At 43.9% G+C, this 20,290-nt stretch overlaps 1 protein-coding gene across 1 annotated transcript in view; it reads left to right on the top strand.

Moving 5' to 3' along the window:
• Nucleotides 1-707: 707 nt before the first annotated feature.
• The window catches only part of chd8 (chromodomain helicase DNA binding protein 8), a 49,276-nt gene continuing 29,693 nt past the window's right edge, over nt 708-20,290 (top strand). Inside the window, exons 1-15 of the mRNA XM_041239634.1 lie at nt 708-1,689; nt 2,849-3,094; nt 4,878-4,994; nt 5,776-6,236; nt 7,595-7,706; nt 11,184-11,363; nt 11,787-11,855; nt 13,398-13,453; nt 13,565-13,682; nt 14,439-14,522; nt 14,622-14,759; nt 17,849-17,970; nt 18,535-18,778; nt 19,149-19,325; nt 19,645-19,788. Coding sequence (XP_041095568.1) covers nt 853-1,689; nt 2,849-3,094; nt 4,878-4,994; nt 5,776-6,236; nt 7,595-7,706; nt 11,184-11,363; nt 11,787-11,855; nt 13,398-13,453; nt 13,565-13,682; nt 14,439-14,522; nt 14,622-14,759; nt 17,849-17,970; nt 18,535-18,778; nt 19,149-19,325; nt 19,645-19,788 — 3,105 coding nt within the window. The 5' untranslated portion in view covers nt 708-852. The remainder of the gene's footprint in view (nt 1,690-2,848; nt 3,095-4,877; nt 4,995-5,775; nt 6,237-7,594; nt 7,707-11,183; nt 11,364-11,786; nt 11,856-13,397; nt 13,454-13,564; nt 13,683-14,438; nt 14,523-14,621; nt 14,760-17,848; nt 17,971-18,534; nt 18,779-19,148; nt 19,326-19,644; nt 19,789-20,290) is intronic.

Raw genomic sequence — 20,290 nt, 5'->3', positions numbered from 1 at the left:
ACCATTGTGATGAATACTGTGTGCACAAGGTTCACACAGTAGGGCGTGTGCAGTGTCAGGTGATTTCATTCAATGCACACAGAAAGGTTATCTATGTGTAGTCTTGATGATTACACCAATGCCCGATATGTTAGTGTAAACATGTTAAATACTAAAATCTGACTTCCTTTTTGACATTTTGTTTATTCTTTCTGTCTCCAATTTGCAGATCCCATTCCAAGCTATTTGACTGATCGAGGACACGCTTTCAATGGATATCCAGACTCGAGAAAAACTGTGATCCGCAGAGAGCCATAGTCCACGTAAAATCACATTTCACAAACTAACTCTCTCCCTCCTTTACCAAACCCTCGACACCTGATGGTATAAAACTACCGGAAAGCAGTACAGACTTTACCCCTTTCTCCCAGGACGAGGGAGGGGACATGCCACTGAAATTGTTACCACTTCAATGAGCCCTCAAAAAGAAATAATCATTCAACTATAACTCCTGAATGAAATCTACTATCATTGCCATCAACTCACGGTATTCCAGTGCTTGTTCAGAGTAAATCTTCTGTTACTTCTGTTTTTATTTTTGGTTTATTTGGTTTTATGCGCTGGGGATCCGAACGTTTTTGCAGTCCTTACAAGATTGAACTTCAGTACAAATATAAATCAAGTTTAAAAAAAAAAAAAAAATTTTTTTTTTTTTTTTTTTTTTTTTTTTTTTTTTTTTTTAAATATGTAAAAGTTAACGCAAACAAACATAGGTCTGTCCATTATGGAGTCAATTTAACTATTAAAAAATATATATTTTTCAAATTCTTAAATCATAAAAAATTCAATTGATTTCGATTCACTGAGAAAGACATGGCGGACCCAATGATGGACCTTTTTGATGACCCTAACCTTTTCAACCTTGACCCTTTACCTGACGACACTTTCACTCAGAGCTCGTCGGACCCCATCGATGACGCCCTCCGGCTTGCGTTCGGACAGGTGACCACCCCGCCGCCTCCCCCACAGCACGGGGCTCAGGCCTCGCAGCCCCAGCAAGCCGCCCAAACCACACAACCGTATCTCTCCTTGCATGATTACAGCGGACAGACAAAACAGGCAGTCCTGCAGGCGCCTCCTGCGACCACTGCAGTAACAGCTACCGCCTCTAAAGACCCCACCCTGCTGGGGGCGTCCGTTGCGGTGCCTGTCTCCACCTCCACGCTGACCACGGTGGTAAGAATGCCGTCAGCGGGACTGAAAACCATCGCAGCTTCTTCAAATCAGGCGCATTCACAGACGGTCCCGAAAATCGTCATCCTCAAAGCCCCCGCGACCTCGGGAGCAGTCACGTCTCAGGGGCAAATTCACATGGTCACGACCAGCAGCGCCGGCAACAATGGGGGCAAAGTAATGCTAGGCAAAGTGTTGACAGGAACCCCTCTGCGGCCAGGGGTGTCCATAGTTTCCGGGGGGACCGTTTTGACCACCGCGGCCACAGGAAATGCTAAGGGGAGCCTGGTGAATGCCGGAGCGGGTGGTGCCGGTGTGCAAAGAGTGGTCCAGACCTCGAATGGACCAGTGAAGCAGGTTCTGCTGCAGGCTGTGCAGACCCAGCAGACCCAGCAGCAGCAGCTCCAGCCAGGGCAGGTGCAGGGCAGCAGCGCCACGCTCAAGGCACCTGGAATCACTCTCACCTCCATCCCACAGGTAAACCAGCAGGAGAACTAGAGCCTCGCACCTGGGTCAGGGGTTCAGTACTACTGGGTCAGGTGTGCTATTGAAATGACCAGGTCGATAGGTGCCAGGAATGTGAGCCGGCAGCCGCCCCCTGTTCAGTCCGAAAGATTGTAGTTGGTGAGCAGGGTTAGACTCTCCCTGCTGCTGCACGCGGTCCTGGGGTTCAGAACTCCCCTTGTTTGAAATAATCAGAAGCCAAGGGTTTGAATTACCTTGGTAAATCTGCTCTGAATAAACTGATTTTCATTACAGCTGTGGTCTGTAGGTTTACTAATAGGAGGAGTTATTCATGCAGCTATAAGGGAGGTTTATTCAATGTGTGTCTTTATCATGTCAGTAAGGTACTTCATTGTAGATAGTTCCGAAACCCAGAACTAGTGTGAATTTCTTAAATCTGTTCAACTAGAATTTAATTTAAACTTCAATAGTTGTTAAATATTTGAAATCTTTGAAATCGGGTGTGCATTGAAAATGTGCGCAACTGGTTTATGGATTGTATCTGTTGTAGCTAACAACAACATCTTACCTGTCTTCAACGTCCATTCACATGTAGGACTCGCATGTGCAGTTTTGAAAGAAACACGCATTCTAGAAAATGTTTTAATCCAAATGAAAATATCTGGTGGTACACTTGTTTAAACAGAGTTCTCAGTTTGCTTGCCTTTCCTTACGGGAAATGGGTTACTTCACTTCCTTGATCTCTTCAGCAGTGTCTTCTGGGTTGCTGCCTCAAAACATGGCTTCTTGCCAGTCAGTAACCAGTGAAGGGGCGGGGACAGCTTCACCAGCTGACCCAGGAAGTGTAGGACAAGGCTTGCATATAGATTCCTTTAACCTAGTCTAGTACCAGATGTTAGAACACCTTTTTCTTTCTAGACGGCACATTTGAGACCTGTGTAATGAACCGCGACATGGTATGGAACTATTTTGTTATCTACAAGTGTTTTTTAAGGTTTTCAGTGAAACCTAGTAAATTCATTGCCAGACGTTTTCAGTAAAAATCACTTTCTAATTGAAACGTTTGTCGTTGAATTTACTGTGTTTCGTAGTTCTGCTGGAATTCTTCCCCCAGCTTCCCCTCTCTCGTTGCTGATTCCTCCCCTGCCCCCCCACCCCTCTCTCTCTGCAGGGCGAGTCAAAGCGCATCACCCTGGTCCTGCAGCAGCCCCAGCAGGGAGGCTCAGTGAGCGGGCTGGCCGGAGGGCAGCGCTTCATCCTGGGGGGCCTGCCTGGGAAGATAGTGTTGCAGGGGAACCAGCTGGCTGCACTCACCCAGGCCAGGAACAGCGCGCAGGGAGGGGCCGGCGCGGGGGGGCAGCCAAAAGTGGTGACCATCCAGCTGCAGGTGCAGCAGCAACCCAACTGCAACACCAAGGTGAGTCCCGGCAAGTAGCAGCACACTGGAGGCAATGGAAACATCTTCCTCGGGTGTCTTTAGGTACGGTGGTTAGTGAGAGGAACAGATGGAAGTGAGACTCCCATTCCAGGTTTTACTACAAGCTCAGGTGTGTCTTATTGAACTTGGTGAAACCAGGAGTGGATCAGACTGCTATACAATGGGAGTCTTTATTTCCCATCCCTGTGAAGGGTAGCTAGATGAAGGGTAGTGAGTCTCAGACGATGCCACATATGGTACAATATTCCAGGTTATTCTGCATGGGTGACCCTGCTTCTCGTAGCACAATATTTAAAGTAGTAGTTGATTCCCAAGACTCTGCTGGATTCAGTCAGGTTTTCCCACATTTCCATCTGAACCCCGAAACCAGCCTGTAAAACCTGTTCCCAGTATCAAACTGGGGCTACAGACGCTTCAGTCTGCACTGGAGTTATAATCTGCAACTGGATGTTACACAAGAGTCAAAGATCACCTTTGATAGCTATTTAATAAATCCATTCACTAGCCTCCAGTATTTTCTGGAGCCAACATATATTTAGTTTCTGCAGTGTGAAAATAGTTGAACCCACCCCTAATAAAATAACTTCAGAAATCCTGAAACAGTGAAGCTGCTTACTGTTCAAATTGTTTTTCCTTTTCAACTTTTTTTTTTTTTTTATAAAGTATTATATATTTTTAAAGTACCTGTAATGGTGACTGCAGCGCTGAAGTGTAGATCTGTCTAAAGCAGGGGTCTCTGGTCCTGGAGGGTCAGTGTCTCTCCTGGTTTTTGTTTTCCATTAACTAATTGGACCAGTTAACCCTTTAAGGACCGGGATAGTGTTAGCACGATCATACTGAAGTGGGTTTCTAGGACTGCGATTGTCTACACTATAAGAAAAGGACTTTGTTTTGATGACTTCCAGGGCCACTGTACTTGTGCAGTGCAGGCTTGAAACATATCAGTGGATAGGGGAGGGGCTGATGTTCACTTCCTGAGAGGGGCATGTAGTGTCTAAAGGGCGGAGACAGTTTACAGCAGCCTGGCAGAGACAAAAGCAGAAACAAAACATCAGAGGAACTTGTTTATAAAAAAAGGGCAAACGCTGTAAATCTGATGTATTTGACTTGTAATATTAGAACATGTATTCTGTTTGTGGTTTAACATGTTTTAACAACATTTATAAATAGCAAGAAACGAGTGGATGTAAGCATATCCTATTTCATGAACTAAATGTATCGGTATGTTTTTTCTTTATTGTTGAATAGTGGAATGAATAAGTACTTAAAGGTGAGAAAATAAATCTAGAGTAGTGTCCATTATTGTTTTAAAGACCCTGAGAATAAATAATAAATGTTTTATGTCATTGCAATCACTCAGACCAAACAGTGTCTTGTAATTTGCCCAAACATCAATATTTTTCAACAAAACTTTCAGGAAGTATTGTAAGGACCCTCTGGTCATAGAATAATGTGTTTTTATACATGCATCTGGAAGCAGAATACATTGTAAAAAATAATTGGTCCTGAAAGGGTTAAGCTTCTAATAAACACTTAATTGGCCCAAAACCAAACCAGGAGGGACCAGGACCAAACTCTCAGCAGAGTTATAGTTAAAGTGTTTTAAAGCCTTATTAACAAGGACACCATTTTCTTGTAGTTTTATTTTAAAGCCTAATATTAGCGAATTGTACCCAGTGTTCATGTTGGTGTTTTGATTGATAGACTGTGTCTGTTCAGTTTCACAGCAGTACTAAAGTGCTGTTTGTTCTCCCTGTTCCAGCTGCAGCTGGTATCTCCCTCTGGTGGCCAGCAGCAGGTACTGCAGTTCAGTCAGGGGCAGGGGCAGGTGCAGGGGCAGAGACTGGCCGTGCCTCTCAAGCTGCTGCTTCAGCCACAGGTACGTCGGTGCATCGCTCCTCTGTCGCACGCTGCTGAGCGTGGTGCTCCATGGTCGCACGCTGTGAGGGTGGCACTAAAGCACACTGCGCAGGCGATACAGCGCAGAGTACAGAGAGAGGCGCTCAGCGTACGCATGTCACACTGCACACATTGCAACACCTATCTGGAGAACCGCATATCCCATTGTCATGAGACTTAATTCTCATTCTATACTATTGTCTGTCTAATTGTGATGAAGCTTGCTATTAACATGATTAACTAGTTAATGAAAGCATCAGATATATCTGCGGTATAGGGGTGTGTCTGTCTGTACGTCCGTCTGTCTGAATGTCACACTTACATTTTTGCATCTGTCTGGAGAACCACTTCTCAAATTGCCATGAAACTTGCCAACTCTTGGTCTGTTCTGTAATACTTTTAATATACACCATGATCATCCAGTTTCTCATCATACTGATGGCTCTGGTTTTGAATCAATCAATCAGTCTTTATTGCTTTTATATAGTGCCTTTCACAATAAATCGCCTCAAAGTACTTTACATATAAAAGTAACAAATTAATAACATACAACGATGACAAACGCTCCCTTAAATTACATAGTGTAAAACAAGTCATTTTAATTATTACTTTAAAAAAGCAATTATTTATAAATTAGAAAAAAAAAAAAAAAATGTATGCTGAATTCTAAAAATGTCTCTTTAATCGTAATTGAAAAGCAGCCCCTGATTGGGATGGGTGTTATTGACTGTCTTGTTTTTGTCCTCCTTCCCTCTCCCTAGGCTGGCTCGTCCCAGGGCTCTGTATCGGTAGTGAAAGTGTCAAACATGTCTGAAGCTCAGTCCAGCGCCGGGGACCAGTCCCCCACTCCCTGCCCGGCCCGGGGCCCTGAGACCCGCCGGCTAGAGCACCAGCGCAAACAGGAGAAGGCCAACCGCATCGTGGCCGAGGCGATCGCCAGGGCCAAGGCGCGCGGAGAGCAGAACATCCCGCGTGTGCTGAACCAGGACGAGCTGCCCTCCCTGGCTGCAGGGGGCGCTGCCGCAGCTGGGCCAGGGGGCGAGGACGGGGCGGGCGAGGAGGGGGCCACCGGCAAGAAGAAGAGCAGCAAGAAGAGGAGTTCCGGGGCCGCGTCCGGAACGGCAAGGGAGGAGGGCAAGCAGACAACCAAGAAGAGCAAGACTGCAGGGAGCAGCGGAGCAGCAGGGCCGGGGAGCAAGGCCAAGGGGAAAGTGAAAGCTAAGTGAGTCGAGGGGTTAATACGGGTGTGACGATACACTCGCATCACGATGTGCATGTCATGATGCGATATGTATCGGGGTATATGTGGTCCTGAGGTGCTACTTGTATGATGCATAAGATCTTTTTTTTTTTATTTGGCAGACGACTTTGTCCGGGGTGACTTACAGGGGTTACATAGTGTAAGGTTAATATTTAAATAGTGTGGTTTACAGTAAGTGCAGTAGTACGTCTTGGGTGCAACAAGTTAGGGTTACGACAGTTCTATCTACAAAAAACTTAACGAAGGACTGTTATTGAAATGGGATGGGAAGACTGTATTCATACCAACTATGAAACACACTTTGTCTTCACTGAAAATCCAAGTGGTGCTCTACAATGAGCTGTGCTTTCGTTCTTGCATCACGATACATACCTCTGTTACGATGGGATCTATCATGTAAAGAAAGGATCACAGTTTAGCGGTACGCAATTGTGAAACCCCTAGCGTGTGAATAAACCAGGTGAATGGGTTCGCTGTCTTGTTAGGTAATTAGTTTGTTTTTCATCGTGCTAATCTAGTACTGTAAAACCAGGTGATTTTTAAAACAGTAGCTTCAGATTATATGTGTTTATTGCATGTATAATGTAGGAGGCTGGTGTCTTGTGCCAGTGCCATTAAGTTAGCTTCCAGCCTGGGTCAAGAAAACCAGGCTGCAAGAAACCAAGGTGGATTTCAGAGGCTCCTTCAGTGCAAACTGAGACCTTAACAGAAATTTAATGAAGCCAGAAAAAAAAAATGCAATTGATGCTCATCCTTTTGTATATTGTGTATGTGCAGTTGTTAAGTTGTTGACACCAGCTGGGCAACTTTCCTTTCCTGTGTTTGGCGTTTTGGCACAGTCACACGAAGGCCAGTTTTGTTAAGACAGTATATTCATACCACCAAAAAAACCCCCATACACTTCATTCAAGAAGTGCTTGGTGAACTGCACTGAGCTGTGTTGTGGTCTTGTATCGCAATACAAACACTACAGACCTCTATTACGATATGGCATGTAAACACAGAATATCGTTGTATCCCTGTTTTAAAAGGATCAGGAAATAAAAAATCCAGATGAACATGACAGCCCCCAGCATGCCTGGGGTAAGGGCAGGCTGATGGGAGCTGTAGTTCTTTACAGCAAACCCAACCCAGCACTGTTACTACAGAAACAATCTTACTCAACCCCTCCACAGTCTCCTCCTCCTCCTTTGTTCTGACACGCCCCTCCACAGGCTCCTCCTCCTCTGTTCTGACACGCCCCTCCACAGTCTCCTCCTCCTCTGTGACATGCCCCTCCACATTCTCCTCTGTTCTGACATTGCTCTCTCTCGGTTCAGCACCATCACGCCTGTCGCGGGCAAGAAGCGCAAGAGGATTGGCTCCTCTGACAATTCCGACGGAGAGCTGACTCCGCCCACTTCGCCGCGAGGAGAGGAAGACGAGAGTGCGGTGAGTTCATCTTATGTAGCAGGATCCAGTGTCTGTATTCAGGACTTCACAGCCTAGCTGTGGGGTTCTAAATACACTGCAGTGCTGGGATCAAAAAGCCAATGATATGAATTCAACTCGAAGATAAAGGAGTTGTTTAAAATATCTCAATCCTCAGAGAAACTAGGGGGAGGCTATGCTATGGAATTATCATAGGTAATGGAAACCTGGGAAGGGTCTTGTATTTTTACATTAAAACTCACTAAGATAAGGGAGACATTTTATAAAAGTGCGTTTTTAGTCTTGAACTGTAACGGTTCCAGCTTCCCTAACAAACGAAGACAGAGTATTCCATAATTTCAGACCTGTACAAGAAAAAACCCTCCCTCCTCCCGTGTTGCTTTTGTTGACCCGAGGAATAACCAGCAGCCCCGCATCCTGTGATATCAGAGTGCGGTTTGGAAGATACAGGGTCAGTACCTCCTGCAAATAACTAGCTTCTAATCCATTCAGAGCCTTGGAAGTTAACAGCAAAATCTTAAAATCAATTCTGTACTGCACAGGGAGCCAGTGTAAAGAGGCTAAACCAGGGGTAACATGTTCACGTTTCCTGGTTTTAGTCAGAATTCTAGCAGCGGTATTCTGAACAAGCTGCAAGCGGGATACCACACGTTTTGGGACACCAGAAAAAAGTGCATTACAATAATCAATTCTAGATGAAACAAAGGCATGCTTTAGTCTCTCGGCATCAGATACAGAAATAATTGGTCTAAGCTTGGTTATATTTCTCAAATGGTAAAAAGATACTTTAGTACCTTCCCTAATATGAGCCTCAAATGAGAGATCAGGATCAAAGATGACCCCCAAACTCTTCATTTCTAGTTTAAGTTTTGATGAGAGACTGCAAGGGTCAAGCTCATGTAATCCCACATTTGCTTTTAGTTGGTTCTGTGATCCCACAAGCATAACCTCTGTTTTATCTGAATTCAACATTAGAAAATTCTGTGACATCCAATGCTCGATGTCTTGTCAGGCAAGTAGCTAATAACACCCAGGCAGAAGAAATTCCTGGCTTAAGGAACAAATACAGCCTAGCAATGGAAGTTCACCCCGTGTCTGTGGATAACGTCTTCCGGGTGAGAGGTTGTAAGTGACTCTGCAGCTGATGCATAGTTCACACACCCTAGTCTCCTATCTTGTAAAGTGCTTTGTGATGGTGCTCCACTATGAAAGGCACTATATAAGAATAAAGATTATTATGATGTCACCTAACGGTAGCATATATAATGAAAACAGCAAGGGACCTGGAATGGAGTCCTGTGGAACACCACAGACCACTTCTAATAATCTCAATTTAACTCCCCAATAGAGACCAACTGAAACTTATGAGAGAGGGGCCATCTCGATGCTGAGTGCAGCACAAAAACCAGACTGAAACCTCTCGAATATACCATAAAGAGTTAGAAATGTTTGTAATTGAATTGCAACAACTCTCTCTAGAACCTCATCTAAGAATGGTAGGGTGGAGATTGGCCGATAGTTACTGAGAACTTTAGGGTCCAAATTGTGTTTGTTAAGCTTTACCACAGCTACCTTAACTCTTAGCGGCCCATTTATTCAGTGCTGTCAGGCGCGTCGGGTCCAATTTATTTTCACACGCGTGGTTTTATTTTACATTCATTATTTCATTATATTCATAAAATTCATTATTTTATTACTGTAACATCTCAAAGCTCTGCAAATGTCTGATATTCTTTGAGCGCTGGATGCAGAAGCTGCTGTCTTTGATTTTTTTTCTTTTTTTTTTCCGGCTCCTGTCGGTCTCGCTCGGCCATTCAAAGGTTTTCTCTGCTTTTTCCAGAGAAAAAAATGACTAGAGACCCGTTGTTGACGTCTTAAATTGTAATGTCGGACCTGGTCCGATATAGGTCCGCAAAGGGTTAAATGCTGAAGGAACTGTATCGAAGGAAAGTGAACAATTTAAAAATTAAAATATTACTAACATCAAGAACATCTTTTAATAGTTTTGGAGGAATAGGATCAAAACAGCATGTAGTAGCTCTCGTATGTTGAGGGTGTAGTCTCAAATTCCAAGGAGTTAGAATCAGAACCTATCATATTTGACTGGCAATACAGAGTTTCAGTTAGAGAATATCAATGTTGTAATCCTGAATAAAATCACTAATTAGCAGAGCCTTGTTAGAGACCAGACATGTATAAACCTAGGCATAAGTTGGTCCAATCAAGAGCATGTGATTGAGCATGGGTAATAGGAATTTGACGACAGTTACTGTCGCTCACAACTCTGTTACTCGGCGGGAATTGCAGGATACTTTAACCTGAATTTGACATCCCTCCCCAGTTCCTAGTTTAAATACCTTGCGAGGTGGTGTTCGATGTTATCAGCTAGCCTGCTTCCCCCTGATCTATTTAGGTGCAGTCTGTTGTTCCTGTAATCTTTTCCAAAAGCAGTCACAGTTCTTTATAAATCCCAGCCCTTCTTGTACACTCCAGCCAGCCAGCCACTTAAAGCCCTGAATTCTACTGAATACTTCACCCCCCCACCCTACCAATAACAGGTAGTAAGCCTGAGAGAATAGTTCTGCATCCTAACTTTCTCATTTAAAATCCTCTTTCAGAAACTCAGATTTTCTGTTCCTCATGTCATTTGTACCAGCGTGTCCAGTGATCAGACTCTCTTGTGATTTTAATAATCTGTGCATTCTTGATTCAATATCCTTTACTTTTGCTGCAGGGAGGCAGGTAACAATCCTATTTACAGGTAAAATCACAATCACAGAGCATAACTGAATCGCCTACTACAACAACACTCACCCCTGTTTTCATCCAGCACGAGGTCGTCTTTGCGCAGTGCTTGGTATCTATTAGCTGGATCAATCTCCTCTCTGTGTTCCTGCTCTGTGTCGTCGTCCTTTTAGTACTTTTATTAACTGTTGCCCAGTCCCCAACTCCTGCCTGTATTTGCTTCTCGGGTCTCTCTGCACATGCAGTTCCACTGTCATGCTGGCACAGTTATAAAGTTAAAATCAGTCGTTTTCAGTCTCTCCTTCAGTATCCAAAACTAACTGTTAATAATTTTGTTAACTATTTAATGAACTGCTGAATTTTGTTTATGCTTCTAAGTATTCCAATTTGTTTTTCAAACACCCTACCAGTTTAAATATGGAACAATTACTAGTACTTAATCTGGAAGGGTGTGGCTCCTCCTCCTCTCCCCCGCTTGTTCATTTATTAGTTTTAAAACAGAACAAGAAAAAAAAGAATTCTAATTGATTTTGATTTCTGACAGTCTGCTAGCTGTATTGTATCTTTGTGCAAGTTGGTAGTAATTATACTCCTCCCTCCAGCAGGTGCAGCGCTAAGTGTTGCTGTGTTGTTGCAAATTTGCAACACTGCTATAATTGCCTCCTCCCTCCAGCGGGGGCAGTGCGAGTTGTCGTGTTGCATATTTGCAATGTGTGTATTTCCCTCCTCCAGAAGAGGCGCTCTAACCGGCAGGTGAAGCGTAGGAAGTACACGGAGGACCTGGACATCAAGATCACGGACGACGAGGAGGAGGAGGAAGATGTGGACGTGACGGGTCCTGTCAAGCAGGAGCCAATCACAGAGCCGCAGGCAGAGGGAGGAGATGGGGTGCCCACAATGCAGTTCTTCGTGGTGAGGAAGCATGAATCCAGCTGGGCGTGGATATACAGATTAAATAAGGAATACAGCACGACTGGGTGTGTGTCGGTGTGGCATGCCAGGAAGTGTCGTGAGCTCACAACCACACACACACACACACACACACACACACACTGGCATATTGCATTCAAACAGCTGTAAGGTCATAGTACTTTCTGAAATATTGATAGAAGTATATGGAAACGGTGCAACTTAACCACGCAAATCATGTAATCCCATTAGTTTGGACCCAAACACTTCCTAATACAGGCATCTCCCCAGATTGCATAGCTGAAAGCGCTTACATTGAGGGGCATTGTGGCAGTTGTGAAGGGCACCCATGGCAATTGCTGCTTGGCTGCTGTTAATTTCGAGCCCTGCGATGTTACTGACCTGTCTCTGTCTTTTGTCATTCAGGAGGACCCAAACGAGGAGGATGCTACCATTGTGGATAAAATCCTGTCCATGAGACTCACCAAGAAAGAGGTTAGACTCCCTGTAGCAGAGTAGCGTCGCAGTCAAGGCTGGTCAGCGGCAGGAAAGCAAACCCACAGTCAGAAGCTGCAGTTAAGCGCAGAGTGCACTGTATTTAACAAGACAAACACAACGGCACAAGAGCCAAAATAAAAGGTTTAAACAAAAACCCTTTTTAAAAGGGCACTCTGGCCAAAGTGAAACGAACACAAAAAATTCTAAACCAGTATATTTTAAATATAGTAATCGTTTCTCTTAATTTAGACTCGCATCTCGCCTTTGACTCGCTTCTCCTGTAGCGCAGAAAGCTGCAGGTTTGTATACAGATGACAATCTCTGATCACTGTTCACCTTCTGCACAAGCTTTTTAAATATACAAAACACAAGTGCAGGCTTTTCATCGTCATCTTAAATAATAAACAATCATGTTGGACAGCCTTTGTCCATTCGCACAAACACACTATGTGTGTGTGTGTGTGTGTGTGTGTGTGTGTGTGTGTGTATATATATATATATATATATATATATATATATATATATATATATATATATATATATATATATTACACATTGTTATTAACAAATAATGAATATCTACATAACAAATAAAATACACACCCTGTCTCAAAGTGAAAAAGTGCTTGATTTCAAACCACATGACATGAAGCTGTTCTGATTGCTCAGTTGTGTATTTGTCGCTCGACGAATTTGCAAAAATAAGATCAGGTTCTGTTTTTCTTTTTTTTAAATCGCTTGTCGTGTCTCCTTTGGTGTGAAGAGCACTGTTGAAAAGCAGAGGTGTTATTGATTTTCTTGTGTTGCTTTGTCATCGCATCGTGTCTGGTGTGTAAGGGCCTTGCAGCACTGGGCAGGTCCTTCCAGAATATCAGTGCAATAGAGCAGAAGCATCTACCACCTGAGGTTTTATATTTTTCTTCTGAATGGGTATAGAAAGTACAGTATATATTCATTTTTTAATAAACTTCCCATTCACAAGTCCTTCACTATTTTAGTACTTTGCTCCAGAATGCAGTTATGACTTGGTTTATGCACATGCAAACTGCACTCGTCTTGCATTGTCTGCGCTCAAGTATATTAAATTGGTGACACAGTGAATGAGTTATAGCATGCTGAAAAAACTATCTCCAGCGAAATGCCTTAATCGCAGAAGTTAACTCTGAATAATTGACAGCCCCACTGAATTGTCTTTCTAGACCTCCTCCCCTAAACTGAGGATTTCTTTTCTTTATACCATGTGATTGATCAGTTATTCAGTCAAGACCCAGCCACATTCCGCACATGTCTGTTTACAGCAGCAGGGGTTCTGCCCTTCCACACTCGCTAAGAAAGAGGTGAGCAGGCCAGTGTGCCCTAGCGCTGGGCTCAGTGCAGCACGCTCGCCACTGACTGCACAGAACTAAACTGGAGCACACATTCACCCTGTATCTCTCTCGCAACACAAGAGGGTCTTCTCGCTGGAGCTGCACAAACTGATTTGGGTCAAGCTCTCCACAGAGGAAGGTCATTGTTGTTTTCATGTTTCTTTTGTTTCAGATCTGTCAAGGCCAGTACACCACCGTGGAAGAGTTCTTTGTCAAGTATAAAAACTAGTAAGTGGAACTGTGCCTTGTGTAACCTCTTATTACAGAGTCCCTTCTAGCAACTTCAGATTCTGATGCATTACACAGTAGGGGTGTGTTAAAGGCTCTTGTCTCCCTCAGCTCGTACCTGCACTGTGAGTGGGCCTCTCTTGAACAGCTGGAACGAGACAAACGCATTAACCAAAAACTGAAGCGCTTCAAAACCAAGGTGGCACAGATGAGGCACCTGTTCCACGAGGTGAGGACTTCACACACGCTCCTTGAACATATACACATACAGTTTACAAGCTGTCCAACTAGTGTTGCATAAACAGGACACAGGATATATTTATTCTTTGTTTGAAGCAGGATTAACTTGCTGTTGTCAGTTCTGTACTTCAGGCCACGCAAAGATAGCTTATTTGAGTTTCAGCTCATTCTGGAGATGGTTCCAGACTTCCAAGCCTTTTACTTAACCTGTACCTGTGTGTACCTTAAACTACAAAATAAACTGCATGACTAAGAGCTAAGAGACACAGGGATCAGTGTATATTGCACATTAATAACTGGTGAGCAATGTTTTCAATGGGCTCATCCTGTTGATATTTCCCGTAATCCCCAGCTGGTTGAGACAGGAAACACGTGCTTGTTCACTCCAGCGACAGAGCGACCCCAGCGAGCCGTCAAGCTGAAAGCAATTCCAACCCTGCCTCACATAGCTGCTCTCTCCTCACTCGCTTCTCAGCCGGGAAAACATTGCTCATGATACAGTGTAAAGAACACTGCATGGGGTAGTGTGTGATAAATGAGAATGTAATGCCCAGCCTCTGGGTTTATGCAGCATGCCACCCCTCGGGTGAGCATTCAATTCCCATATCACGCATTTGTTTGAACCAGAAACCTGCTGGTATCAAGCCATTTTCTTTAACCACTGGACCACCCAACCTCCCTGTACCATTGGGACTGGGTAACGGGGTCTCTAAGCGAGCGCTGTGTTCTCTCTGTCTGTGTTCAGGATGAGGACCCCTTCAACCCCGACTATGTGGAGGTGGACAGAATCCTGGATGAGTCCCACAGTGTGGACAAAGACAACGGAGAGGTGAGTCAGGAGGACCAGACGCGGTTTGCATGTGGCCCCGTGTCGTGGACGTGTTTCTGACTTGATCTTGTTCCTCTTGTTTGCTTGCTGACCCTGCAGCCTGTGATCTACTACCTGGTGAAGTGGTGCTCCCTGCCCTACGAGGACTCCACATGGGAGCTGCAGGAGGATGTGGACCAAGGCAAGGTGGAGGAGTTCAGGAAGATCCAGGGGAGACAACCTAACCTCAAGAGAGTGGTGAGGAGGGGAGGGGGGTGGCTGTAATTTAGTTTAGCTTTTTTAGAATATCAGACTGTGGGGATATATCTGTCTGTACATCTGTGTGCCCCACTTAGTATTTTCTATGCATCTGGAGAACTGCTTACCCAGTCGTCATGAAACCTGATATTGGCATTACTTGGCACAAGTCCCTGAGAATCCTGTTCTGGAGCTATAGGGGGTGTGTCTGCCTCTGTCTCGGTCTGCCTGTCTGTGTATCGCGCTTAGATGTTTGCATATATCTGGAGAACTGCTTCTCCGATTGTGATGAAACGATACGAATGTGGGGTGTTTCTCTGGACATCCATCCACTTCTCATTCCCGTTGCACTTGTGTTTTTTATTTTTGTTTTAAGCATGTTTAATTTCAATCAAGGTACATGGGGCGGGGGGGTGCCTACTTAATGATAATGCCAAATTAGTGGATTAGCCAGAGTTCATCTCTGCCTAGGGTCATTGTAAGGTTGTGGTATTAGTTATCCACTATCAATTATCCTAAGCCTTGTACTGATTTAATAGTATAGTATAGTATAATACAGGTTATTAATTGTCAATGGCAAGTCTTGAGCAATGGTCAATGTGAATAGTCAAATGACATTTATTAAACAGTAATAATATCCATGGTTGCTGATAGTATAGGGGTTGAAAATGTGTCTCTGGAACGTAGAGGAGGTAATTTGGGTAAACCTTTGAAAAGAGAAACGTTTTGGATAGATACATTGGGTACTTTATCCCCTTTGGGTCTCAACAAGGAGATTGGTCAGTATTTTTTAAATAATTTAATGTATCATCAAAGGGGAAAGATGGTTTTCCTTGTTCGCTGTATTTCACATATTTCTTCATATTAGAGCATACCGATAAATCATACCGATCACTCGTTTATCACCAAACTCCTCAATCATTCTATCAGTCATTATTTTATTACTGTAACCTCTCAAAAAGCTCTGCAGATGTCTGTGATATTCTTTGAGCGCTGGATACGGAAGCAGCTCTCTTGTTCGTTTATATCCGTGTTGTGTCTGAGGTGAAGGGACGCAGATCTGCCTCGGGTGTGTGGGGTTTTTTCTTTTTTTTTTCTGGCCTCATTCGGCCATTGAAAGCTTTTCTCTGCTTTCGCCGGAGAAAAAACGACTAGAGACCTGTGCTTGACGTCTTTTTGATAGCAGACTGGAAAGGGGTTCATTGGTGATTTATATAGTGATTTAAATCCCCTATATAATGTAGGTAAGGTTAAACGCTCGAAACACGCAGAGGACGAGCGGCAGGACTGAAACATGTTTGTTTTTTTTTTTTTTTAATATGTTAAGTTAAAAATAAAGAAATTTGAGTGCAGATTTCAGTGTTTTGTTTAGTTATATAGTAATGGTTCACGCACTGGAATTGAATGTGCTTAAGGAACAATACAACACTGTTTTATTGCAACTATTTGTCTAGATGAGAAGTATTAGTCATCTAGCCTTAACAGTTACAAGATAGTTGATCAATATTACCTGAACTATGGAACTCCCTTTTGAGGCAAAGCCAGAGATGGAAGTCCGGTCTGAGAATTCAGTGCAGTGCCCAAACCTCTTGGTTTTATAGAAGTACTAGGGTTGGGATTTTTGAGAAACCTATTGCTCGAGTACTTGAGCATTACAATTTCCGAGTACTAGACTCCAACGGTACTCTCCTCTACCTACCTGCACGTAAATGTCCTGCACATTACCGCAAGCCCTGTTTTTAAATGCCAATCTAACACACAATCGAGTAAAATGTTAAGCAGGGCTTGAAATTAACTTTTCCATGCGCTAGCCACCAGAGCTAGTGGATAGAAAAATTCAGCAGCCTCACAGACGTTTTACCAGCCCTGTATAAAGTCTGTTGCTAGTTCACTGAGGCTGCATTCACACTGGGTCTGTTTCAAACTGACTCGGTCTGGTTTGTTTAGTTTGAATCGATGTATCAATGTTCTTGCTGTTCACACTTCTCTGCAAGCAAAGGGACCGAGTTCGTTTTGTGTTCACAATGCAGTTTAAGTGAACTCAGCTGTGGATGTATTGCTGTGGTTTTTAATATAGCATGTTAGACTCTTGGGTATTGCTGTGGAAGAAAGCGCTGGAGGAGCACTTTGCTAATTTAATACATGTCTCGATTGCCTACAGTAGGAGAGAAATGCAGTTTATGCAAAATAATTTAAGAAAAGAAATACATTTTACTATTTGAGTTTTATCCAGTTTAGCTTGAATTTTGGTGTCTGACCAAATTTCTGTCAGAGCTTCAGTTTCTCCCACTGTCCAGAGTTCCACAGTGAAAAACTGCAACGTCTTTGTTCAGTTCACTGACTAGCATTGTATTCACACAATCTTTACATTAAATTTAAGTGATGTCTGTTTTGAAGTGTGTTGGAGGTCCTTTACTTTAGTACAGTAGTTTAGTATACTAACAAATTGTACTAAACAAACGTCCGTTCAGTCCAAAATCATAGAGAACAATTTCAAGTAAAAAAAGCCGTCCGCCTAGTATTGGGGAATGCAGAGAAGTCTGTTGGAACACAATGTGTCTGTGTGTTCACAGAGTCCACTTAGACATTCCACTCTGCTCGGTAAAAAAATCCAAACCAACGATTCCAAGTCAATGTGTGGAAACTTCATTAACTTACCACGTGGACTGGGTACCATGTCACGCCTACTACAACGTACTGAAGCGGTGCACAGTTCTGTACGACTACTTTCCATTCTGAATATGTGTGATGCAAATGGGTTATGCTGCATCTGAGACTTTCTTTTAAGCCCTCGGGGAGGGGGGGGTGCCTGCCTGCCTGCCTGCATTCACTCATACCTTATACTGTCAAGCACACATACTAAGTATAACAGGATGCCTTTTATCTTGCAGCGTCTGTACCAGAAAACAGGCTGTGTAAATCGCTGCCTTCTACACAATCTGCTTGCTTTTGAATCTAGATTCACACAAAACCAACGTTAATGTTCATTTAACACTTCAATATTAACTCGGTTTTGTTAATTTTATTTTGACTAGGTCACTATCCTTCTTTCCATCCCTGGAAATTAAACTCTCTCCCCCCTTTCTCAGCCACGCCCTGCCGCCAGTGCCTGGAAGAAGTTGGAGCTTTCCCGGGAATATAAGCATGGGAATTGTCTTCGTGAATACCAGCTGGAAGGAGTCAACTGGCTGCTCTTCAACTGGTACAACAAGTAAGTCCTGGAAACTGCTGCCATTGTGGCTCAAACACGGACCAACTCTGTGATTGTCAATGGGACTCTTAGAGCCAACATGGCTGACACTGGGCTTCAGTTTCACAGCTGGAACACATTGTGAAAATGACACTTTGCTAATGTAAGGAAACTAATTGGATCTCTGCAAATCAATGCGCACATTACAAATTAATGTTCTGAGAACACGGAGAGGGTCTGTCCTCAGGAGAGGATTCAGGTAGCTTGTCTCGCTCACACTCTCCAGTGCCTGTCTTGTATGTCTTACCTAAATGTGCATGTGATGCTGGCTTCAGTGTTCCAGCCAAGGTCAGTTAGGTTCCCACTCTGTACATCCTCTGTTGATAACGGCAAACGTTTCCAGAGCTTACTTTACCATAGTTTAATATGCTGTGCCACACCTCTCTGTGCTTTACAATGCCTACCCATGCTTTTGCTGTACTTTATTACGCTGCTGTCCGGGCTTTTGTAAGGGTAGTTGTATAGAGGCCCCCTGCACAGAACGTATTGGCTTGTGTCGACAGCAGTCCTCTCTACCTCCCTCAGACAGAACTGTATCCTGGCTGATGAGATGGGTCTAGGGAAGACGATCCAGTCAATCAGCCTGCTGCAGGAGGTGTACAGCGCGGGGCTGCATGGCCCCTTCCTCATCATCGCCCCTCTCTCCACCATCACCAACTGGGAGAGGGAGTTCCAGACCTGGACCGACATGAACACCATCGTCTACCACGGCAGCCTGGCCTCCAGGCAGATGATACAGCAGTACGAGATGTACTGCAAGGACGACAAGGTGTGTGTAACTCGCTGTGTGTGTCTGTACCTGTGTGTGCATCTCACCTGTGTGTGTTATACAGCAGTATGAGATGTACTGTCAGGATGACAAGGTGAGTGTGTGTCACTGGGTGTCTGTGAAACCACACTACTGCAAAGCAAACCGTGTGATCATTTACAATGGTACGAGATGTACAGCAAGGATTACAAGGTAAAACTGCATGCGTCTAACAGTATTGTGAGACGTACTGCGAGGATGATAGTCAAACAGTGTCTGTTTGTATCTCACTGATTTTGTTTTTAAAATGATTAGTTTAGGATTATTTAATCCCTTTCGTGATCTGTTTGATTGACTTTGTTTTTTTTTTATTTCTGTCTTTTGCTTGCAGGGTCACCTGATCCCGGGAGCCTACAAGTTCGATGCTCTGATCACGACTTTCGAGATGGTGCTGTCTGACTGCCCTGAGCTGAGAGAGATCGAGTGGAGGTGTGTGATTATCGACGAGGCACACAGACTCAAGAACAGAAACTGCAAGCTGCTGGACAGCCTCAAACACCTGGACCTGGTGAGATGGAGGGGAGGAGGGAGAGACTCAATACACATGGGCCTACTGAGAGGAGAAGGGAGGAGGGGAAAGGGGAGAGACGCATGGACCAAGGGGAGACTCAAACACATGGGCCTGAGGGGAGGGGAGAGACTCGCATATGGAGAGAGGATCTAGAGCTGAAATGAGAGCGCAGGTTTCAGGGTTTTGTGCAGGATTTCAGCAGCTGAAGGAAGGGTGGATTTTTCTTGTTTCTGCTGGGTAGTTAAGTGGCTGTTCGAATGAGTTTGAAGGTGCTGGAGTGTTGTGGGCTGTGTTTCTGATGGTGTGTGTCTTTCAGGAGCACAAGGTCCTGCTGACCGGCACCCCCCTGCAGAACACAGTGGAGGAGCTCTTCAGCCTGCTCAACTTCCTGGAGCCCTCGCAGTTCCCATCCGAGACAGAGTTCCTCAAGGACTTCGGGGACCTCAAGACTGAGGAGCAGGTACTTAAAGACACACCGTGATATCTTTCAATCTTACAACATCTGTCTTCCAAACCCAGCACACAAAAAAATGGGGCACTTCAATATTAAGGGATTTGCAATAAATTACTAAACAGGTGTGAAATATGGGCTTTTATATAAAGGTTTTTTTTTTTTTTTTTAGAAAAACACTAAAACGAAGTACCGGAGCTGTCCTAAAAATCAAGAGTCACTTTGTAAACTGCTAACCTTTACTACATTCTACAACTGGATTAAACCAATTCCACACACAATGCACATACTAACTAATGTTTAATAGCACTTGAAGTGTTGAGATAATGTATACAAGGCAGCACAGTTAAATCAGTTACATGTAGTAATAATACATTTCCCATTGTTTTCTACGTGGTGCTTTTTTTTTTCCCCTCCTAAGAATCCAAAAGTTGTAATCCAGCATGTGTCCAAAAGCAAACTGTAGCCTTTTTTTAAGGACTTCTTTCCGGTCTAAAATTGTAGCATAACC

The sequence above is a fragment of the Polyodon spathula genome, chromosome 55, assembly GCF_017654505.1.
Source record: "Polyodon spathula isolate WHYD16114869_AA chromosome 55, ASM1765450v1, whole genome shotgun sequence".
NCBI classification, from domain to species: Eukaryota; Metazoa; Chordata; class Actinopteri; order Acipenseriformes; family Polyodontidae; genus Polyodon; species Polyodon spathula.
The sequence above is the reverse complement of the archived record's forward strand: the minus strand, read 5'-3'. Positions and strand labels throughout refer to the sequence as shown.